The 19475-nt window shown below is 36.4% G+C and overlaps 1 protein-coding gene across 1 annotated transcript in view; it reads left to right on the forward strand.

Annotated features, from left to right (window-relative positions):
- Positions 1-18723, forward strand: part of Reep3 (receptor accessory protein 3) — a 97566-nt gene extending 78843 nt beyond the window's left edge. Inside the window, exons 6-8 of the mRNA XM_020169785.2 lie at positions 7662-7809; positions 14363-14508; positions 15120-18723. Coding sequence (XP_020025374.1) covers positions 7662-7809; positions 14363-14508; positions 15120-15176 — 351 coding nt within the window. The 3' untranslated portion in view covers positions 15177-18723. The remainder of the gene's footprint in view (positions 1-7661; positions 7810-14362; positions 14509-15119) is intronic.
- The last annotated feature ends 752 nt before the right edge of the window (positions 18724-19475 follow it).

Consider the following 19475-nt stretch of genomic DNA (forward strand, 5'->3'; position numbering starts at 1 on the left):
GCTAACCTCAAACTCATATCCAAGGAGAGAGTTCTTAAAGATATGATAAAAAAAAAAAATCACATTCAAATGATCTAGAATCAGGATGGCAGTAAATTTCTAAATAGTGACAATGAAAGCTTGAAGGTAGAATAGTAACTTCCGTGATACTATCATAATATTCACCTTCAGGTTCTACAGTGGTCAAGCTTTCAAGAGGTATGAGCCTAGAAGATCTGTTTTGTTTGTTTGTTTTTTTAATTCTACACATGCAAAGTCACAAAATTTACCTGCTGTACATTCTTTGTGAGGCAGATCTGTTTTGCCAAAGCTACAAAATAACCCAAAAAAAGGAAACTCGTGAGATCTGGGAAACATGTTATCTAACACAGAGGGAATGCCCAGACAGGATGCTATGCAGCAAGTCCACAGTGCAAGCAGCTCTGGGAGAAGAATGGAGCTGAGGGACTGTAACAGGCTTAATACTGAACAGGGGTGATAATGAACCCAGTCAGAGCACATGCTGGGGCCCATCAGAGGCCTCACTTGGTACAGACAGCTGGTAGCTACACAGCTACTCACCAACCCTGATGAGCACCCTGAAAAAATACATTAGAGACTGTGTAAAGAGGGAGAGCAGGACAACTAAGCAATGAAAAAATAAAAAGCAGAACCATTAACTTTGGGAAAAAAACAGAAGTTATATAAGAAAAGAGAAACGATAAGGGAGCCTGACTCAGCCTAGCAGTGCACAGCATCTGCACTGTTATAATGAGAATACAGACTAAGGATTGATTTAACGACTGTGATTTTGCTATATTGGGAGATGGGGAAAGAGGAAAGAGAGGAGGAAGGAAACTAAAATCCTCAGTGTCAGAATGGGAAAGCAGAGGGATTAAACTGTTCCATTTGCAGTAGGGTTAAGAGGATAAGGGACTAAGGGCCTGCCGCTTTTCATTTGTTACAGAGGCTAGCTTTATTAACCTCACAAATCAGGTATTTATTTACATACCAATGAGTATGTCTTCACAATTTTTCTTATTTAAAAGCATTGTTCGACATGATTCTATGGAGAAAAAGTGAAAATTAAATTTTAACTTCAAGATTTGTTTAGAAACAGACATTTAAGGACATTATTTTAGTAAAGATAGAGGTGATTCTCATTTTTTTAATATAGTTTGTGATCTTGCTCTTCTGTGAGACACCTTTCTGCATATTGTGACTATTTTGTGAACTTCGTACTTTATCTTGACTTACATTTACTACTTCTAGACTCTCTGTGTGGAGAATCATCAATCCCCACTGTATTATCTTTCCCTTATTCCCTCCTCATTTATTTTTATTTTATACTCTGCCTTCATCAGGATAGCATCCTACCTATCATTTATTTAGCATCTGTTTATTTAATGCCTCCTACAGCCAAGGTGCTGGATATGTAACAGTGGATAAGATAGACAGGGTTTCTGCCTTTGTAGGCTACTGTCTGGATATAGTTAATGCCTATATTCACTAAATGAAAAAAAAATTGTTTTTGGCAGTACTGGGGTTTGAATTCAGGCTTCTCACTTGCCAGGCAAGTGCTCCACCCATTTGAGGCACACCCTCAGCCCTCTTTGTTTTATTTTCCAAATAGAGACTCAAGTTTTTGCTCAGGCTGGCCTGGACCGTGATCCTCCTACTACAGTCTCCTGTGTTGCTGGGATCATAAGTACATGCCACCATGCCCAGATCATTGGTTGAGATGGGGTTTCACACTTTCCTGCCCAGACTGGCCTCAAACCTCAATAGTTTCAATCTCTGCCTCCCAAGAAACTGAAATTACAGGTGTGAACCACAGTGCCTGGTCCAACTAACTGAAAATTTTAAGCCACCTTTCCTTGCAAAGACCCCAACCCATCCTCTATTATTAAAGTAAGCATTATTATCTCACAGAAATACTTTTTCTATAAAATTATTGTAAAAGTAACCTATATTTCTCTAGCTGCTATCTCCTTTGTGATTCATTGATTTTATTAATATACTTAACACCTTAAAATTACCTCTCCAGGGCTGGTGGATTGGCTCAAGAGGCAGAGCGCCTGCCTCGTGAGTGTGAGGCCCTGAATTCAAACCCCAGAACCTGAAAAAAAAAAAAATTACCTTTTCACCTCCAAAGGCAAGAAGCAGAGAACATAAAAACAAAAATCATCACAGCTACTCCTGGAAAATAAAGAGAAATGCATATCCCATAGTTAAAATTCCTTTGGGAATGATAGTCCCACTGGTTTGTGATATTGTGATTCTTTTATCAATAAGATCTCTATTAAAAGTAACCTTTCCCTTTCTCATGATGAGTGCAGGAATAAAGTGCTCATTAAATATGCTGAACACTGTATAACATTAACATTACTGCCTCAAGTTATATAGCACTCATTTTAAAATAGCTGAAATTAGTTTCACCTCTGGAGATGTCAGAAAAAGGGAGGGGTTTGTCATAGGAGAATCATTGAACTAGACACTCCATAGTCAAGAGTAAGTTGAAACTGAAATAAGAAATAGGTCAAGTTTAAGGAGAATCTGCAAGAATGCCAATTGTAAGGCTTGAGCATTACAAATTTAAAATTTTACAGTATGCGGTTTGTTAAAAATATCTTTCAGGCTGAAAATCCTTGGACTCTTGTGACCTTTAGAGGACAGTAATATCTCTGACAAGGTTTCCCAGGCTGATCCTCCTGTGCATGTTAAAGATGAAAATAGGAATCTAATCAGAACATTTATTACACTGTAAAGCAGTTTTCTGAAAATGTTACCCAGTTCTCCAACCTCATTATCAGGCATCTGTTCACAAGGTCAGTGTGCAAGTTTATTTTGGCTGAGCAAGGCACAAATATGTGAAGGGCCTTCAAGGAATTCCGTAGCTTTTCACATGAGAAATACAGATAAATTTTATATGGACAAGGAACACTTCTGCCATGAAGGACAGGGGAAGAAAAGTACTATTGGTCCTATTGACCATCTCTGAATTTTCACATGACTTCTTTGGAGACCAAAAAAAAAAAATCAATCATGATAGAAAGTAGACTTTTATGGTAAGTTGCTGAAGTCCAGTTGACTTTAAATTATCATCATTAAGTCGAAAATGCTGATATCATGGCTTGGAGCCATGGCTTAAGTGGTGAAGCGCCTGCTAGGCAAGTGCAAAGTCCTGAGTTCAAACCTCAGTACCTCCAAAAAAAAATAATAAATCCTGACATCCTGCTTTCTGCTTTAAAAAGCTTTCTATTTGTGAAAGGATTTGAGACTATTCAGCTGCTTAGTAGTATCATCCCCTGAAAAAGGCAGCATTTGTCTAGACAATGGAAAAGAAAGCTTGTACTATTTTCCCTACACTCTGGGGAAGCAGACTGGTATATTGAATATTGAATTCTAAAGCAGTCAAATTAATCAGCTTTTTTTTTTTAGTTCTGATACTGCCACTAATTTGTCAACAATCAATAAGAAATAGAGTTCAATAGCTGTACCTTATTGAGTGGGATAGTAAGAACTCTTCTGTAAAAGAATGTTTTTGCAAGGTTATAAAGCATCACTGAATACGAAGAAAATACGTTGAATGTTTTACATGAAGGTATGATAAGCACAATAGAGTCTCCTGTCTAACATAAAGTAGTGTTAATGTGATGTCTAACCAGAACATAAGTATTTAGACAAAGACAGAATTATTTGAATATAAAGAAGTTAGAATTAGCCTTGTACTTAGATGCTTGAGCGGACAGTCAGATGTCCTCCTGTGCCTGTAGATGTAAATGAGCTCTGGGTAGAGCTAGTTCAGGGAGTGGTTTCTGTGCTGAGGAATTCTCCCCACAGCTTGAGCATGTGAGGTATGGACCCAGCCCTTCTGTCCAGCCAGCCCCTACCGTGCTCTCATTTTCTTAAGTGACATTTGAGCCCATCCACATCCAAACCCTGAGCCAATGGGAGTTTAAAAGGTTTAGGAAAACTGTGAATGATGGTCAGCTACATGGTAAATTATTCCACAGACTACAGAATAGTTGTTGTAACTTTTGCATTCTCATCTTAATCTTTCTACTACTTCCTCTTTGATATCTAAGATCAGTGTTTTTGGAGGGGTTTGTTTGGTTGGTTTTGTTTTTTTGGTGTTGGGTGTGGTTTTGAGAAACGATCTTCCTAAATTGCCCAGGCTGTCCTAGAATTCAAAATCCTTCTGCCTCAGCAGCCTCCCGAGTGCTGGGATTACAGATATACACCACCAGGCCTGGTTAGGATCAGATTTAACATAAACAGTGTACATATGATTCTACAGAGAAAAGGATTTAAAGTGCTAGGTGTAGAATTATCTTGTGGGTGGTGACCTCCTTCTTGGTTGACTTTGTTTCCAAACATTTTCCCTCTCAAACTGGAACCTTTCTTCATCTTTCTTATCCTTTTGACTTAATATATAAACCAAATAAAAGAAAATAAATAAAACATTATTAATTAAACAAAAGCAGAACACCTCTTAACATTGTTTCAGACAAGTGATATAATTCCCTATTTGTGCCCTCCAAAGAGAATTGTTTTTCTTTCAATAATAGGAATAAAGAGCTAGATACAGAAAACCTGAGTGACAAATGAACCAGAAAGTCTTACAGTGTACTATGTTATTACAACTGAAACTTCACTGAACCATCTCTGACTAATTTGTAATATTAAAGAAATAGTTGAGGGGGGGATCACCCATCACACCAAGGCACGGTGCCTCATGCCCACAATCCTAGCTACTTGGGAGGCTGACATAGGTAGGATCATGGTTTGAGGCCATCCTGGGCAAGACCCCATCTCCAAAAATAACCAGAGTAAAATGGACTGGAGATATGGCTCAAGATACCCACGACTATACCTATAGTTTTGCTGCTGAATTTCTGTGTATAAACTCCAGTGTTCAGCCAGGCACTAGCCGCCCACTCCTATATAGACTTAGCTACTTGAGAGGCTAAAATTGGGAGGATCTTAGTTCAAGGCCACCCTGACAAATACTTCAAAAGACCTACATCTTGAGCCACTCCACCAGCCCTTTCTTTTTTGTGATGGGCTTTTTCAAGATAGGGTCTCACAAACTATTTGCCTGGGCTGGCTTTGAACCTTGATCCTCCTGATCTCCACCTCCTGAGTAGCTAAGATTACAGGCATCAGCACCTGGCACTTATTACATTATTAATATCAGAACCATACCAGATGTACTAAGAGAAGAGAAGAAACCAAAGATTTCTCCCTCTACTCTACTTTCTTAAAATCTTGCTCTAGAGGCAAATACACATAGCTCAACAATAGAAGTAACAATAGGGACTAGAGGTATGCCCAAACAGTAGAGTGCCTGCCTAGTAAGCTTGAAGTCCTGAATTCAAACGCCAGCACCATGGGGGAAAAAAAAGTAACATTAAGGTGCCAAAGCTTGTAGATATAATTATTAAGTTAGACTGATTTAAAGTCATTATAAACAGCCTTGCAAATTGCACCTGAGCAGGTAGAAGGTATCACACGTAATATGTTAATGAGCTTTCCATTACTATAATAAAATGGCTAAGATGATCAACTTTAAAAGAGAGAAGATTTATTTTGGCTCACAGTTTTAGAGGTTTCAGTCCACCATTGGTTAGTCCTATTGCTTGGACCAATGGCAAGGCAGCGTATAGTCTTAGAGCAAGCTCCTCACCTCATGGCACCAGGAAGCAAAGACAGGAAGGGAAGGGTTGGGGACCCCACTGGCCCCTTCACAGGTACACCCTAATCACCTGACTTCCTTCCAGTAGGCCCCACCTCTTAAAGGTTCTACTACCTCTCAATAACTCCATGGCTTGGGGCCAGTCCTATAACACATGGGCCTTTGGGAGACATTTAAGATCCACACTATAAGCCTGGTAGTTTGAAGTCAACCTCAGGCAAGAGATCCTGTCTCAAAAAAAACCCATCTCCAAAAAAAAAAGGCTGGTGGAGTGGCTCAAGCAGTAAGAGTGCCTGCCTAGAGATAAAACCCCAGTACTACCACCCCAAAAAAAGAAAAAGAAAAAAAAGATCCAAACTATAACACATAGACATGCATGCTGTGTGTGTGTGTGTGTGTGTGTGTGTGTGTGTGTGTGTGTGTGTGTGTGCAGGTACAAAGAATGGCTGAGAGGGCACACAAATACAAAGGTAAGATAAGGAGAACTACCGTTCTGAGAAAACAAGGCCTATTTCAGATGAGCACTGGTCACTTCTTTGCAATGTGTCTGTGAAGTGTCCTGCCAACCATCTGTTTAATAAGTACATGATATCTGGCAAAGAGGAAGCAAGTATAATAAAACCATGCCAAGAATATTTTTAAATGTGTGAAATCCAATTATTTTTATGGAGAAATAGGCTCTTTAACAAGCCTTATCACAGTCAAAAAATATAGTAGAAATGCAAAGTGCAAGCAGGGTATAGAAATGACATTTGGTTTTGACACAACATTGTATCAATAACCTAGAGTACTGAATTGAAGCTCCCCTAATCAAGACCTTTTTGTTCAGGGTAAAATACAAGTTAGCAGAAGTGCCCAAATGTTTGTAGCACCTTTGACTTTGAAACTTAGGATGAAACATTATGGATGAGTTTCTATGGTAACATTTTAACTAGAGGCAATAATAAATTCACATGTGTGGAAAGAAGAAATAATAAGTGTAAAAAGCCTTCAGAAGAATATTTTTAATCTAGCTATAAATAAGAAATTAGTCATCTATATATGCTGTGCAAATTTAAAGTGAGTAAATTTAGGAATTTTTTTTACAAAGCTGTATAGTTTGGGGGTACTATGTTTATATCTGAAAAGTTCAGAAAATGTCCCTGTCAGAACTGTGCAGTGATGGAATTCATTGAACCTTCTGTAGCGGTGGAAGTGTTCTCTATCTGCACCGCCAATACTGTGTGTACCCACCAGACCCGTGCACTACTGAGCATTTGGAATATGACTAGTGCAGTTGAGGAGCCGAATTCTTACTTCCTTTTAATCAATTTATATTTAAATATCCACGTGTCCAAGGCCTACCATATTGTTAAGGCGAAATAATGTGAAGTCCCGCTGGATAGTAGTAAACATGCCTTACAGATAATGAATTCATTGACTAGATATCATTTTATATCCAAAATTCTTTGGCTCTTAACTTTTCTACCTTGTTCTAGGTAAAATTATTACCACTTCTGACTTGGCTTAGCTTTGAAACAGTGTCCTTATTTTGAGAAGTTTTCTAACATCATACACTTTATCATTAACCCAGAGTACTAAATCAAGGCTCAAGATTATGGAAGCTATTTTCTCTGAGAGCAGTCTCATCAGACATTTTACACGTGTTTAAGCTATTATAATGCTGAAATGCTTGAAGTACAGATGTACTAGTGTCTATGAGGACTTACTTTGAAATTCATAAAAAAATCAAATAGATTAATCGATGGCTAGAGATCAGATGTGCTGAAAAGCAAATATAGCCGGCTGTAAATAATACATGGTGTTCACTACACAAGTCTTCAACTTTTCTGAAAATTTTATAATAAAATGTTAAGGATGTTATTAATGTAACAAAGTATTATTTTGTTTCTGAACAAAATGTCAACATTTAAAATGTTACATGTAAGCATATTAAATATTTTAAAGTGTTTTTTCTTGGATCTGCCTCTTCTCTATTAAATAGAGTCAAGGAGCAATAACAGAGCGTTTACGAAGTTTTAGTATGCATGACTTATCAGCTATCCAAGGTGATGAGCCTGTGGGACAAAGACCCTATCCGCCTTTGCCAGAAGGAAAAAAGAAGAGCAAGGCAGTCCCCAGTGAATCAGCAGGTGTGCTTTTCTATTTTAATTTATGATCCCTTTCATAATCGGGCTTGTGAGTCTAAGTGGGTACTAAATACATGGTAACTGTCTGAATTTACTTTTAAGCTTAAAATTTACTTTTAAACTTATATTGTTGAGTTTTGCATTTAACAGTAGCCCCTTTTCCTCTAAATTTTCTCAAATAGGATTAGTACTTGCCTTTTTCTGACCAAGGAAATCATTCAGCTAAGGAAATAATAGTAGCCTCTTGTGCTGCCCTGAGTTTTTCAAAGCTTGTGTGGTTACCTCCTCACCACCAGCACTAGTTGTAACCTGTGATCAATATTCTCTCTACTCACACTGTGTACTGACATCTAAGGAGTTTTAGAGTTAACCACTCTTTCCTGTAAGTGCTGTGGACAAGTAAGGTTATTGACTCATAAGATGAAAAGTTCAATCGGATGACGAAAGATGTCTCAACTTGAAAGCAGGGTTACTCCAGGGGAAATGTGTTGTAATTGCATATTCTGGTTCAAGAGCTAACTTACAGGCATATACACTATAAATTATAAGCATGTCATAGCTGCCATATTCTATAACCTTAATAAACTATTGTGATCTTGGAAGCATACAAGTAAATAAGACATAGTTCCTTTATCATTTTGTCACATATAAGAAAGTTTTAATTCAAGGCAAGTCTGTGAACCAAGACTGTGTTAAGTCCATTAGGTTCAGGACTATTTACTATTTTCTTTCATGGCTCACACCTGTATCCCAGCTACTTGGGAGTCAAAGAGTAGAAAGATTATGGTTTGAGGCCAGCCTTGGCAAAAAGTTAGCAAGACCCTCATCTCAACAAATAAACTAGGCATAGTGGTACCTAGCTGTAATCCCTGCTACCCAGGAAACGTAGGTAGGAGAAGAGAGGTCTAAGGCTGGCCCCAGCACAAAAAAAGGGCTGGGAGTATGGCTCAAATGGTAAAGCACCTACCCACCTGGCAAATACAAAGCTCTGCATTCAAACCCCAATTTTGGGGTTTTTTATTCTTTCAAACAGAAGTTCTGTTTTGAAGGAGATTTTAAAATCATCCTTTATAATTAAAATAATTGAAAAGTAAAATAACAGCCCCCTCCTTAAAAAGGAAAAATAATGGAATTTCTTCCATGTTCTCCCCAAAATGAACAACTTTACAGAGTTGATGACTATTATATAAAATGTACTAATCGAACAGTGGATTCTGGCTAAGGTAGTGATGCCTTTAAGAAGCAAGAACCATTGAGCTTTGTAAAATAGTTCCTATTCATTTTAATATGCATTTAAAATTAGTCTGTGGATTTTGAAATTAATTGTATTGATACTTAATTTTACTGATTAAGACCAGATATTTGAATCCTTTATCAACAGTTTATTCATAATTATATCTTAGAACTGGTAGAGAATTATATTCTTTTGTTTCTGTTTTGTTATGTTTTGATAGTACTGGGGTTTGAACTCAGGGCCTCATGCTGAGAATTATATTTTTGGGGGTGAGGATATAGCCCAGTGGTAGAGCACTTGACTAATATGTGCAAGGCCTGAGTTAAATCCAAAGCACCAAAAAAAACCCTAAAAGTTATATTCTAAGAATCTAAGTGAAAACAGGATTATAAATGGAGAAATACTATTATTTTATGACATTTTTATGATACTGCTCTATTAAATTTAAAATAGTGTGACTAAAATATTTTAAGATACTACTATTTCTTTTTTTAAATTTCAAATTATGAAATCTAAATAACTTAAGATTTATAAAAATAACTGATGTTAGGATAACTGCTAGACTTAGAGGGTAGGCTATAAACTGAAGCTATACCTCTACTTCAAACCTGCCATCAAAAATTTTTTTGTGGTACTGGGATTTAAACTCAGGGTTCTCTACTGCTTGAGTCTTATCTCTAGCCCTAGATCTTTTTTTTTTTGTTTTTTCTTTTTTGCTTGAACTCCACCAGCCCTTTTGTTGTGTGTGTGTGTGTATGTGTGTATGTGTGTGTGTGTTGTGTGTGTGCGTGTGTTAGGTATTTTCGAGATAGGATCTCGTGAACTTATTTGCCTGGGCTGGCTTCGAACTACCATCCTCCTGATCTCTGCCTCCTGAGTAGCTAGGATTATAGGTGAGAGCCACTGGCACTCAGCCACCCCTAGATCTTAATCTTTTAAAAACTTATTGTCAGCTGGGATGTAGCTCAAGTGGTAGAACATCTGCCCAGCAAGCATGAAGCCCTGAGTTCAAACCCCAGTACTGACAAAAAATAATAATAAATTTTTTAAAAGATTAAGTTCTAAAAGTAAGAAACTAAGCCACATACTAGGAAATTGTTATGTGTATTTTTATTCTTAGTATAGGTAATCTTTTGTAAGCCTGACATCAAAATCAGAAAGCATAACAGAAAAGTTTAAGAGCTCTTTCTACACTAAAGAAAAAAAAAAGTACTGGTGGAATGGCTCAAGCGATAAGAGTACTTGCCTAGCAAGTGTGAGGACCTAAGTTCAAACTCCAGGACCATCAAAAAAAAAAATGTCATGCAGGAGCCGGCCATCAGTGGCTCATGCCTATAATCTTAGCTACTCAGGAGGCAGATATCAAGAGGGTCAAGGTTGAAAGCCAGTCCCAGGCAAATAGTTCATTAGACTGTATCTTAAATACCCATCACAAAAAAAGGGCTAAACATGAGACCCTGAGTTCAAACCCCAGTGCTGCCCAAAAAAACAAAAAAGAAAGAAAGAAAAAAAAACCTCAAAGAGGAAAAAAGACAAACTGTCAGAAAGGGCTGGGGACATGACTCAAGTAGTAGGAGCCTGCCTAGCAAGCTTGAAGTCCTGAGCTCAGCACAGTGAAAGCCCCAGTACAGTGAAATAAAAAACAAGCTGTCAGAAATATTTCCATTACATTTTACAGGCAAAGGATTCTGATTTTTAACAGTCTAGGAACCCTTGCAAACCAATTATTGCCAACTCTACCAAAGAGTCTAGCTGACCAAGAAATACATGGAAAAAGACTTCCAGCTTCAATTAATATAGTGATAATGTAATTTTTGTTCATTGGGTTGGCCCACTGTTTTTAATTAACAGTGCTTTGTATTGGTAACTTGTAGTTATCTATTGCTGGGTAACAAAACATTTGTCAGGAGTGAGGGGGTGGGGACTGGATTCAGCAAAGCAGTTCTTGTTCAGGGTCTATGCAGCTGTGGTCAGACAGCAGCTGGACTGGATCAAACATAAGGTAAGAAGAGTTCACAGATGTCTGAGCCGGGAGCTGTCAAACAGCAGGTGGGGAGAATGACAGCCTGTCAGACGTGTCTCTGTGTGGTCTTAGTCTCTGAGGGTAACTGGACTTACCGGTCAGCTGAAAGCTTCCACAGCCAGTGTCCTGAGACACACTGCAGAAGCCTTGCAGTGTGACTTTGCCATATTTGCAGTAGTGATTTGTTGAGGCAGGTATAAAGGCCTATAAGATTTAAGGGCCAACCTGGGCTTCATAGCCAGAACCCATCTCAAACCTCCTCGCCCCTCCCCCCAACAAAACCGTATGTGTATTATAATCCTGTACTATAGAGATAGGTAGGTGACAAAATGGAGTAATATATGCAAGTTACTTTTTAATTATATATACACAGAAGAAATTCTGTGGGTATAACTAAAATATTAACAATGTTTAGCTCTCAGTGGTGGAATTTTTTTATGATTTTTTTTAATTTATGACTCTTAAGATCAAAAATAAAACAATAGTTACTCTTATTTTGGAAAATAATTAAGATAATTCCTTTTAGGCTTTAAGTAAAAAATGTATATTTTAATGAAATAATTTGACTTGATTTGGTACCTCTCTGTCTCTTCTCTTCAATTGGGATTGGTTTAACAAATTGCTAGATTAAACCTGTCAGTTTCACTTCTTAATAAATCCCACATTTCACTACTGTTGGCACTTACTCCTTGGACTGTGTCATTTCTAGCCTTCTCAGTAAAGCTCCCTTCTTTCAGTCTCATCTATTTCTAATTCATTCTCCAAAATACAAGAAGAATTTTCTACAGAACTAATCATGTTACCCTTCTGGTTAGCTTACTTCAGTCCTTACCCACACCTGCCATTTCCCTCTGATGAAGTCCAAATCTGACAGCCTTACATGTTAGCTCCCACTATCAAGTCCCAGCTCTGTAGAATCGTGAGCCTTTCAGAATTTAGTTTATCCACTAAGCTAAGACTTCCTGTAAGGTCTTTACAATCCATTCCCCCATCCCAGGCCAAATTAATTCTCTTCCTAAATGCTACCATAGCACCTTGTCCTTGTCTCCTATTTATAGCATTTATTTCAGTATTGAAATGCCCATTAGCATCTGTTTCTTTGTTGGACTCTAAGTTTCTTGAGGGTGGAAAGAAACAGCTGTGTCTTTTTTATGACTGTAGCCCCATAATTTAGCACACAGACTCAAACATAATAGAATTTTTAAAAGACTTGTGTAATAGCAAGTTAAAACATCACTTTTCCTGAGATTGTATTTAGAAAACCAATACAATTATTTTTCTAGTGGAAATTAAGAAAAAGGAAAGGACTAGGACATACAATCAACTTTTGAATGAAATTCTAATTCCTAATACAAGATGAGAAGCAATTAAAATAGCAAGGACTATGTTAATTGAACTGTAATCTTGGACTACATCTGTGTCCTTTTTATACACCTGCTTCCTTTCTGTCTCTTTCCTTGAGTCCTTCTGTTTTGGGATCAGGAATATTATATAAGCAACAGCACAGAAAACTAATATAGGTAGGGAGTGTATCTCAGTGGTAGATTAATTACCCTAGCTTCTGCAAGGCTTTGGATTCTATCCTCAGAAGTGAACAAACAAATAACACCTAGAAATAACAACTTAAAAATATTTTTTTCTGGTTTATTTTCCACAATTACAGAGTAATTGTTAGTTTTAAATAAAACTTGGCAAATGAGCAAAGGAAAAATGAAGAAATGTAAAATTACCTAAAAGCCCGTTTCCATGAGATATCATGGTTTCTTTTTGATAGTTTTCCTTGATTTGTTTCTATATGTGCTTTCCCCCGTGCGCATACAATCCTGTATCAGGAGTGTTTTCCCAGGATTGTGACCCTGTGCCCACTCTGACCACATTGACCTCTTTGCATTTCTTCCAAGCAGTCTTGCTTCTCTGCTCCCCTAGTCCTCCGCCTGCACTTTGTCTTCTCCCCAGGACACACTTTTGACCGCTGCAGAAAAACAAAGGATCTTGGCTTAGAAGTCTGGCAGCATAAAATTGTACTTGCCTAATATACAATTAAAGTTGTTTATGTTGTTATGAGAGGAAGAAGCTTATTAACAACCGTTCATGGTTTGCATAGGGAGTCTCAGATTATCCAAATCCTGGGAGAGCAGACTAATAAACTTTTATCAGTGTATTTTTCTTCACATGTAAGAGGTCCATCCTGAGCCTTGGAAACCCTACTTTTCCCTCACAAGATGACCTCAGTATTTATGCTCCTTATCTTTATTAAAGGAGAAATAGAAATTTCATGAGGCTTTGTAACCTTCCCAGTACTCTGGCTCTCACCAGGAAGCTCAGGCCATGGTTCTCAAAGTGGGGGTTCAAGATAAGCACCACCCAGGGACTTGCTAGAGATGTACATCTCTGCCCACTTCAGGCCTGCTGTGGGGATGAAGCCAGCAATCCTTGTAGATAAGTTCTCCTGGTAATTAAGACATGTTAAAGATTGAGAATCTCTGCTTCAGGGATGGGAGAGTTCTTGGCCCTGCAACACAGCCTTCCTTAAAATAACCAGCCTGCCTGGATGTTTGCAGATTGGCCAACAGTAAGGAAGTCTTTACAGCTACACACAACTCCCTGTTAGCATACCCACATCATCCCTACTGACCTTCTTCATGCTGTCTGCTTTATCTGACCTACATCTGTTATAGCCTGTGGTGTTGCCAGTTCCTGCAGCTCATTTGACTGCATTTTATCTCAGCAGCTACAACAGGTTGGTCTCCATACCGCTCCCCCTCCCTCTCAAATGAACTTATCTTGCCCAAAGTTGTATTCCCTCTGGGTCTTCCATGGTTCACCCTACCATTCCCATTCCTGACAGGAGATGGGGTGGGGGGGTGTTAATTCCTACTTAAAGTCAAAGACACAAATGACAAACAAAACACGCAAATACTTGAGTTGTTTAGAATTCATGAAAAGGAGAAAGAGTAAGAAGAGCGGTCACAACAATATATCTAGTTATAGTCTCTGATTTTTTTTTTAGCAAGATGAAAGATGTTATCTATTCAAAAATAAATTGTTCTTTAATTTTAAAATGCACAGTAAAAATACAGGGAAAACTTCCTGGAGAAATGAGTTCTGATCTTCATCTAAAATAGTGCAAAGAGCAAAGATTTATGACATGGGGCAAGAGAGCACATTCCAGATGAGAGAGAGAGTAGTAATTGGGCAAACACCAGACATGCAGAGAACTGCAGACAGATGGTGCCGTGAAGAGCCAGTGCTAACTGGTGTCCTCTTACCAAACATGCTGTTTTTGACAACTTGTTTAGCTTATGGAATTCCACTGAAAGAAGGAGGTGAGAAAACAGATGAAGAAGTGGATGGGCCATATTCGGATGATGAGATGTTAACACACAAAGGGCTTCGAAGATCCCAAAGCATGAAATCTGTGAAAACCGTCAAAGGCCGCAAGGAGGTCAGTCAAGTATTAAGTTGTTTTTTCTAATCATTAGTATTTGAGAATTTCCCTGCTATATGATCATTAAGGGTATCAACAACCCATAAATGAAGGATTGGAATGACAGAACAGCAGGTACATATCAACTTCTTTATTCCAATCAAATGTATTAGGATCTCTGGAAAAAATTTTTTTCTTCAAATTTTGAAAATGACAAATCACCTGGTTTTTATAAATACCCAAGTGCCAGCCCTATGCACAAACAAAAAGAGCTGCTAACAAAGTTAGCAGCATAGTTTTGCTGTCAACCACTCTACATGATGATAAACAGCAGATCACCCATAATATATTCTCTTTGTGCTTAGAAATGAGTAGTGGCTGACATTATACTAAGCAAAGAATAAATAACAAGTTTCATGTTTTTATATTATAAAAATATAATCTGCATATATCCAACATAGTATAAACTGCATTTTTATGGGTATACAAGTAGTGCTATTTTGCATATACTTAAAAATAATTGATTTATTATGTCAGAAAGGTTAAAAATTTCCATGGTTATAAACTTATTAAATCCTATTTAATTTTAAAAAGTGATCTATTTGTTAATAATATTTGTCTCTCTTCAGGTGCGGTATGGTTCACTAAAATATAAAGTGAAGAAGAGACCACAGGTGTATTTTTAGTCATCTGCACTTCAAATATCCCAAGAAAAGTAATGATGGGGATTGTAGCTCATTTTCTAACAGGATATATTCAGGATTTACACATTAAAATAACTCTTTAAATTGTGGCAGTGATAAGATTTACTTTCATGAATTTAAATAGTTTTTATTTCTTTAACAATTGCTTTCAAATATTGGCTACTAAAGGTAGTTATACAAGGTTTATTAATATATGTATCAGAAGTTATAGAAGACCATGTTAGCTGTTTTCAGATTCATAGACAACCTTGAGTATCTGGGATATAAGCTGAAACACAGACCCAGACTATACTTGAAAGAGTCTTTATGGTTCAGAATACACCAACCTCTGCGGTATAGCATTCTGCTTACCTCCATCTGTGTTATATCTACAACATGAGGATAGTAATTAAAGAGGCCTCTGATCAGGCAGTGACATAACAAGGACATAATGTAAGATAATAAAGTGTCTTTTATATATTCTTTGAGTTTTCACTTTTATAATACTTTCTACTTTTTCCACCATTACCTGAAAGTTTCTGAAACAAATATTTGAAAACCAGGTGTCCACAAAGCACTTTCCTGACTAGTTTTGCACATTTGAAAATTGTTTACTTATTTTACAAGTGTACATTTACTTTAAATTTTATTGACACTGTCTTTATTGTTGTTTGTCATATTCTGACAAACATCATCTTGAAATGCCTTGAAATACATCATCTCTTCTTCCTGTGAGCTTCATTTGTTAAATTCATTGGATTTATAATATAAAAATATAGCTTTTTTTTCTTCTAATTATCTTCTTTACAAAGAGAAGTTATTTTAAACATTAACCAGTTTTTCATATTTGGCTGTGCAGTGTAGTTGAATTTAGCATGTTTTTATCCACACCAATTACATTTTCAGCTTTTAAAAATGATATCTTTTGTGAAAGAGTCAGAGAGCTAACAGGTATCTTCTAATGCATAAAAATATCCAATAACCAATCCATTCACAATCTTGCTGTAGATACATGCTGTTGTTCATGAATCTGGCATTGACTAAAAGCATTTCAGTCTTTTTCTGGCTGTGATAATTCTCTTAAGATGAGTGCCAATGCAAAATACAGACATAGTATGTATTTGTGATCCTACATATCACAAGCTATTAGAAAAGTATCACTTTTTTAATTCAAGAGATTTGAGGGTGTTGAATTCTGAGACTTTTTTAGGTTGCACTAATATCTATGAACCCTAAGTCAATATATATTTGGTGATGGTCTTAGTGATCCGTAATAGTATTTATATTTACTATGCTTGTTCAGATAATCTACTTGACCATTCTACTAGTTTGCCCAAGAGAGAACGCAATGTGAGAGATTTGTGAGATTTTTTTACCTTTCTACATTTTAAGAAACAAAGCCAGCTGGTAATGTATACGCAGGGCCTCCTCAGAGTACTAACTGAGAATAGAATGTTTACTAGGAGTACCTTAGTGTAAAGTCACATGGCCTCTTGATAGTAAGTAGTCATGATATTTTCTAGACTATCTCACATTCTTGATGCATTCAATTTTTTTTTCCTCCCAAAGTTTAAGTCTGTGAGTATCTCCCATTTTCTTTAACCTGAATTAATTTTTGGCCTCTTAGTTTCTGGAAGGACTCTTTAATTTCTATTGGGAATTCCTATGAACTCTATTAAACTCTTACCAGAGAGGGTTATTTATTTTGCCTTCTTCTTGGCCTTTCCATATAAATGCTACACCATGCTGTTTTTTATACATGAAGGCAACATCAATTCACATTGCCTGATAAGGTCATGTAAGTGACTTTGCATCAATAACATTGTTTGTTGGGACTGATTGGTACCATTTTATCTTTTTCAAGTCTAATATTAATACTAAAACCTATCCACTGGGGCAGGGGATATAGCTTAGTAATAGAAGGCATGCTTAGCATACACAGGTCCAAGTCCCTGGGTTCATACACCAAACCAAACAAAAAAAAAAGCACCCAAAAATACCAGTTCTTTAATAAACTCATAATAGTCTAAGTCCTGTTGAATTGTACGCCTTCACATTCCCAGACCTCCCCCAGTGTATTGCTGCTGTAGCCATTCCTGAACATTATTAATAGCATTTTGTTCTGCCATTTTCTTTCTCTCATTTTTCATTTATTAAATTTTGGTTCTGTCCCTTTAGTGTGTTTTAGCTTATACATATATATGTTTTGTTGTTGTTGTTTCTAAGGTGGAAAAGGATTGAGTCTCTCTCTTTCTCTCTCTCTCTCTCTCTCTCTCTCTCTCTCTCTCCCTCCCTCCCTCCCTCCCTCCCTCCCTAAGTCTCCTGATTTTAAGAGATGTAAATTTATTTAGAGACCACAGTGCCTTGCTTTTCCCTCACTGCCACCTGAGGCATGGGTATTAGATGCACAAACTCATTTTGGGCACTATTTTGGTAGCTGTTGGAATTTATCCAGAAATTATAGACTACTGATATTTTAATTTTACTATACATTCATTCAGCTTGATCACTAATACTTAAGTATTTCCCACATTCATTTCAGGATAAGAATTGATCTGTTGTTAAGTGTATCTTTTTTTTTTTTTTTTCTGGTATGAACAGGATCCAGAAGGCCTGGTAGAGTGGCTCAAGTAGTAGAGATCCTGCCTGGCAAATGTGGGGCCCTGAGTCTAAAACCCCAGTACTACAAAAAAAAAAAAAAAAATAGCATCCAAAAATAAGCCTGTTGCTAATTAATATGTAAACCCAACCTAGGTTCTGTAAAAGATCCCCTCGGCACACAAGTGTATATGTGAGTATCTGGCTAAAATGATTCTGCCAGCATTACTAATTATAAATAGTTGACTATGCTGATTGATGGGACAAAATTATTGTAGTATTTTCAGGGATCTTCCATATGTTACCACCAAAGATTTCTACAGTGTTATAAAATATGTAAATAGTCCAAATTTCTATAAAATAATTGGTTAAATGTGCTTGCTTTCTTTTTTCAGAATAACACTTTTTGTACTTTTGGAAAATGCTTGAACTCTTTTGTTAAAATGTATAATACTATCATATAAATAATTTTGTTTTTTAATTGGGATAGGCTAAATTTTCACTTCTTACCTTTTGTCAGGAAAATTAACCAGCTAATATATATTTAAAAGCAATTTCCTATATTTTCTCCCTTTGTATGCTGATTTATTTGTGAAGCAGTTAGGTAAATTTTGAGATCAATGTTATGTGGTATGTAGTATGTATTTCTTAGTAAACATCACTTATGATTAAAGCTTCCTCAAAGGAAAGTACAGCTTTTTTCCCTAAATGTTTTAAGGTTTAAACTTTTAGAAGTATTCTACAGATTTATTATGTATTAACCCTTTTTTAACATTGACCATGATGTTACATTTTATCTTCTAACCTTTTGTTAAATCTGTGTACTTTAATAACTAAGAAAAACTTATTTTAAAAAATGTTAATCTCTTTGTAAAGACTGTTTTTATGCCTTTGTGGTGACTTTGCAAGTATATATTTTTTGAAAACTTTAAAATAAAATAAATTCATTTTATTAGTGGCAGTTTGTATTTCTTTTTTTTAAAATGTTCAGGTACATATTTTGGATTTCATAAATTGGTATTATTAAATATATTTTGATTAAGTAATGGACAATCTAAACATATACTTAAGATTACAAATCATATGGCAAATTATTAAAATGATATACATCTGTAATGCCCATCTATAGGACTACAAAAGAATCTCTGAATTATTAAATTTGAATGTTAGAAAGGGAAGGTAGGAAAAACAGTGGGTACAGAAACTTTAGCCATCAGTTGATTGGTTAGCTGTCTCAGGCATAAAATATATCAGAAAATTCAGATTTATGCATCCTGGAAATGTTCTGAGTTCCATCTGTTTGAAAGTCAGGCGTCTGTGTGACTCACATTTAAGCATTAGAGAGAAATCCTATGTTTAAAAAGTTTCCTTGTGTTACTTCATTATGATATGTAATGTACGTTAAAGTGTTTCCAGATAGGGTTTAAAATGGAATTTTAATTTCACTTTTATTATAAGGAATGTCCTTGTGATGATCCAAAGAGGTTAGAAGTTTAAATAAAATTCAAAAGAACAAAATGGGTATGTGAAACTGCTTTATTTTTTTCTTTCAGTATTTTATTTTTCCTTGTAGTGATTCACTGTTCTTTTACCAAAAAAAAAAAAAAAAAAAATTTTTTTTTTAAAGCCTACAACACGCAGTATTCCAGGGCTATCTCCCATCCAAGTACTAACCAAACCCGACCCTGCTTAGCTTCTGAGATC

Source organism: Castor canadensis, chromosome 7 (assembly GCF_047511655.1).
Source record: "Castor canadensis chromosome 7, mCasCan1.hap1v2, whole genome shotgun sequence".
Taxonomy (NCBI): domain Eukaryota; kingdom Metazoa; phylum Chordata; class Mammalia; order Rodentia; family Castoridae; genus Castor; species Castor canadensis.